The following is a 5,166-nucleotide window of genomic DNA, read 5'->3' as shown; positions in this document are numbered from 1 at the left end:
GCACGTGTTGTGCTGGAAGCTCACCATCAGTTATGCGCCTGAAAATGGGCCATAACAAACTTTTAACTAATTGAGTGCTGTAAATTTAATGAACACATTTACAGTATTGTTACAGAACAATCCTTCCCCAATGACGATGTGAACCATCATTATCTTATTGTTCAACTAAAAATGAGAATAACAGAGCATGAAACAACCCTATGCGGTTTATGCATCCTTTATTTACAAATAACAGGAATTCAGGAAATTCTGGTATTATAAAACATTTATTTCTTCACACAGTTGTAATAGTATTGCATTTTTCTAGCAACATGAAAAGCACAGCGAGGTTATAGTTTATTATTAAAAAAAACTGCAGATGAAACATGTTTACTTGTTTTTCAAACTCTGATAATTGACAGCAGAAATTTGCAATCATTTTTGTAGATACTATATAGGAAACAAAAGCTGAATATTTCTTTGACCCTCATTATTTTCCTTCTTTTCAGCCCTGCTCTGCCACATACTAGGGTGCAGGCAACCAACTTCAAGCTGTATTGAAGATAATGAGTGTGAATGTATGTTGTACCACTGCAATTTGTGGGTGCATTTTTAAATAGCATGATGTGTTTGGATACAGAGGAAAAATTATGATGGAGAAAGACTATGATTTGGGTCGCTGAAATGATGAGAGGTTTGATTTTGTAGCTATAAGCCGATTATTTAACGTAGATTGTGATCACAGAACTGGAGGGCCTGAGTATGAGATTGCAGAGTAATAGGTATCTGGAATAGTCTCCCAGCAAAAGCAATTAATATTGTGTCAATTAACTACTTGTTAGTCATGCTGTCAGGCAGAGGCTTACTAAAAAGGGGGAGAAAATCTAAAAATATACTGGAGGTAATTTTGACTTTGTGGGATAGTGTAATACGAGTGATAGCAAATCAGCAGCCCGTTTTACATGTCTCATGGTTTTTATTTCCATTGACTTCAAAATTACCCCTCCCCCATTATTACAAAAACACCCCAACTGTTTAATAGTCAAAAGACTAGTACTGAGGCTCTTTGATGTAGGGGAGCCCTTCTGTAGTAATGCTGCTTTACTGAGCATATTAGGGAGAACACTGATGGGCATGCACTGTTAGTCAAATTGAGAAAATACTTTCTCAAAGTATTTTCTATTGGCTTTTTAATCTTCTTCTGGGGCTTTCTGGCAGAAAGTAAGAATCTGCCATAAAAACCCTGCAGCTTAAGTGCTTTGCAATGTAAACTGTGCACACCAACAAAATAAGAACAAGCAAAGATGCAGCAAACAGCCAAATATCTCTGTGAATAAATGGTTTACATTGGATCGATTCATGGCTCTCACAGGCAGGATACTCATTCCCTGTCAGGTTCAATATCCGTTTGCCATTCATTAGAACAGGGGTCGAACAAAGAACTGATGGATTAGAGTTGAGTTGCTGGTCTTCTAGCCAGTGTTTGAGATATCCAATATGGCAATCGCAGTTCCATGGGTTGCTGGAGAGGTCTATCTTCCTCAGGTTCTGAAGCTTGTCAAACGTGCCTGGAGCAACTGTGGTTAAATGGTTGTTCTGTAGGTAAAGTTCAATTGTGTTTTCAGGGAGAGCAGGAACTTCCTTCAGTTGCTTTGCGCTGCAGTCAACTTTGAAGCCCTGGTCATTGAATTTTGTGCATTGGCAGGATACTGGGCACAACTCGACACTTGGCAAATTGAGCAAGAAAAATAATGCTAACCCACCAGAGGCCAACATCTTGAGCTGTAATAAAATTAATGGTTGTAAAACAATATATTAAAAGACAGCAGAAATAGCTAATTGACATTCACTTTTTCTCCAATTTTCTCCCTTCCCCTCTTCTCCTGAAGATGTTGACTCCCTTACTGGGATATAGTTCCATGAGGAACAGCAACCATTACTCATATGTGAACCTTGATACTGAGTATCTGTAGGCTATTTGACTGCAGGAGGCAAATCAGTCTCCACATGCACACAAATTTATACAGTTGTATCGCGATCCAGAGCAGGAACCCTTTCTGACTTTTCCCTTCCATAAGTCGGATTGTTGAAGCCAGCTGTACCACCACTATTGCTGCTAATCAAACATAGACCAGGGATCAAACTTGGGATCATCTCAGTCTGCATAACTCAAAGACAGTGACATTACTACTGAGTCGTGAGGGCAGCTCTCCCTCTATGTTTCAATAACAAGAACATTTTCTACAGAATTATACCTCTTATACCATACATTGCAGCACTAAATATTGTAAAGCAAAATCACTCACTACTCTGAAATTGGTTCAGTTTTTTAGGTTTGCTGTATATTAATTCTCATCAAGGTAAAATACATTTTGAGCGTGTTAAGCACTTTACTGAACAACTTCTGAAATGAAACGCCAAGCATTGGTCAGTTAAATCTGAAACACTTAGGATTATTATGTTTACTCTCAGTAAAGGGCACTCTGTCCACATCAGCGGAGAGCAATAAATATTGGCTTATTATTTAGGGATTGGGAAGTGATTACTTACCAACATGGAGCAGAAGTATTAGCCTGCAAATTATTATTTGAGTGCTATTTGGGGGTTAAGTGTGGGTTACTAAAAGTGTTTAGGAGAACTTACAATTTTTCTGTTTCCAGTCTGTTGGCTAAAAGGTGGAATAGATCTCCTGAACAGCAGGCCAGACAATGAACAGGCAGAAGCACGAATCCACTTGATCAACTATGATCTGTAATTAGGAGGCGGCTAATCGCCGAGCAGAGACTGAAAACCCTACTGCAAGAACTCAGGGCAAGGGAACACGCAACTTAGGAGACTGCTCCCCTTCCCATCCCACCAAGAAGCACCTGGTACACCTTGCATGTGAGTAGTTGGCTGAAAGCAGGCAGAATCAGTTAGCCATCAAGGTCTCAGATGTGCCTGACTCACATTCAGGAACCAAATGGCAACATGGGTGCAGCCCCTCTGGACTTTGGGAAGGCCAGTAGGTTTGTGGATTTGGGTTACCCTCTCACATTGTTATTTTTGATCATTGCATCTACGATTTCCTTGATAGATCTGTAGATAAGTACTGCCAGTACCATACAGATGTTATCATGTTGTGTGGAGTTCTTCATGAAGGATATGGCACAAGGCTGTCAATTCCTAAACTGCAACTGCCTTACACAAGCCTCTACTGATATTGACCAGTAGCTGTGCCTGATGTGGAATTCCTGCTGCCTGGTGAAACTGCAGGATTGGATGGTAAACCACATGTGTCACATCACAGGCAGCCCTTACCTGCTCTTGCTACTTCTCTGCCAAGTGCAATGTAAGAGGAGCATGGCATACAGTTCCCACAGTGCACAGAAGCCTAGAACATTGAAAGTACATTTAAAGCAAATTACCTTTAAATTAAGCCTTCCGCTTTCTCATTGCAGACTCCCTAATAACACCAGCTTTATTTGTGGAAGATGAATGCCTTGCACTAATGCTATGTTATTACTGCAATATGGGTCATTTCTTTCTTCAGTGCCCAGTCTGCTGGCTAAATTTTCCGACTGCATAATTTGAGTACATAGTGCTTGAACTTCAAATTCAAATTACACAATTTTGTTAGTGTTCGGAAATGCCTAACAAATAACAGCCATACCACACTCCTGATATTACTGGCAACTATCAAACAAATCTTTACACTGACAGTAATTTCTAAGCCTAGATTATTTGAATTGCCTGCTAGGAGGTTGTAGAGGGGTAAAAGTCATTGTAAAGGCAAGGGCAGAAATATAATTCCACAGACAGAACAACTTGTGGTGACTTCTACGTACCTTTAAAGAATGAGCACAATACTGGCACCATTTAACTTCCTGAGGTCCCATTTTGTACAATAAGTTGATGAAAGGGAAGTACTGCTGTATATATGTTGCTTGCAGGACTCAAACTAGTGTTTACTTGAATTTTAAAGGATTTTGATCCAAGTTTTTAATGGAGAAATAAAATTGGAAATAAAGATGGCTTGGTGGTCCCCATAATTGGTTAGCCCAATGCCACTATCTGAGCTTACAGATGAAGAATAGTTACTTGAGCAATGGTGCTGGAGGGCTCCTGCTTCCTATGGTGGTGCACCCAGAATGAGCGATCAGCTTTAGGAGAGGAGGGGAGAGAAGATGAGAAAATTTAAGGGGAAACACATCTTCCTGAAAGCGTAAGAAATTCTGAGTCTCAATGCTCTCTTAAGATTCAATAAATAAAGCTAACTTTCTGATGATAAATCTACTCCCCAAATGTTTTTTTTTATTACACAAATCTCACTTCACCAACATCCCATGCATCAACTATTTACGGAATTTAAATAAATCACACATACACCATCTGTGTTAAGTTTAATCGCTTACCTTGCTGTGCAGATTCTTTCTTATTTGGCTTGATGGTCAAATAAAGTCTCAAGACTGAGTAACAAGTAAGAAAACACAAAGGGACTGGATGTCAGAATGACTAAGCAGGACATATATATCTCCCTTCTAGAAACTAGAACGGATGTGAGTTTGCAAACTTTCACATATCGTCTCAGCTCATATTTCTTGTTTCATGCCAAAACTTTATTCAAAGTTCTACTATCGCTATTAAAAGATTGTTCTGAGCCATTTTATTTGAAAGAAGGAGTCTAAAGGCAGTTCATCCTCAACATATACTCTTGCTATGAATGGCTTCCCATGCTGCCTGATAAAGGATGTATATTTCGCTATATTAGTACAGTAACAGTTTACTGTTCATCCATCTGTTTCATTTATTTGTTAGATTAGAATCTCAGTCTAGTAGGAGTGCATATTCAGTTCGCTTGTTGAACAGAGAAGAACCATGTGGAGGGCACATGATACATTCTCATAGTTAGTGTACAGATTAAGGACTCTCTGTTATAATCCCTGAGGCGCGCAATAACTCACCTAATAATGGACCAAAAAAGGCACACTTCATATTGTAGGGGGATGTAAGGTCCGCTTATAGGAAAGACCAGTGACCCTGAACCTGAGAAAATATCTAGTGTAAAAACCCAAACAGATGACCGTTGGTCAACATGGTACTGCACGACTTCATGGCCCTTGTTTTTGCATAATGCATCTGGAGCATCTGAACAGCGCTCCACACTCAGCACTTGGATTGCACCGGCCTGTTCCCTCCTGTTGGATC

The 5,166-nt window shown here is 39.7% G+C and overlaps 1 protein-coding gene across 2 annotated transcripts; it reads right to left on the bottom strand.

The window, feature by feature from the left end:
* Positions 1-201: 201 nt before the first annotated feature.
* Positions 202-4,583, bottom strand: gp9 (glycoprotein IX platelet). 2 transcript variants are annotated; one of them, XM_086001727.1, is made up of 2 exons: positions 4,374-4,583; positions 202-1,761 (listed from the first exon to the last, which is right to left on the bottom strand). In XM_086001727.1, the coding sequence occupies exon 2, from the start codon at positions 1,753-1,755 to the stop codon at positions 1,159-1,161; it is 597 nt and encodes a 198-aa protein (XP_085857853.1). In that variant the 5' UTR covers positions 1,756-1,761; positions 4,374-4,583; the 3' UTR covers positions 202-1,158. The 2 variants fall into 2 exon arrangements, with proteins under 2 accessions (XP_085857853.1, XP_085857852.1); XM_086001726.1 differs by lacking the exon at positions 4,374-4,583 and adding an exon at positions 3,807-4,325.
* Positions 4,584-5,166: the final 583 nt, after the last annotated feature.

Source organism: Somniosus microcephalus, chromosome 11, assembly GCF_052327205.1.
Source record: "Somniosus microcephalus isolate GS21.2 chromosome 11, FLI_Smic_1.0, whole genome shotgun sequence".
NCBI lineage: Eukaryota > Metazoa > Chordata > Chondrichthyes > Squaliformes > Somniosidae > Somniosus > Somniosus microcephalus.
Note: the sequence above shows the minus strand (reverse complement) of the source record. Positions and strands in the feature narration are given on the sequence as shown.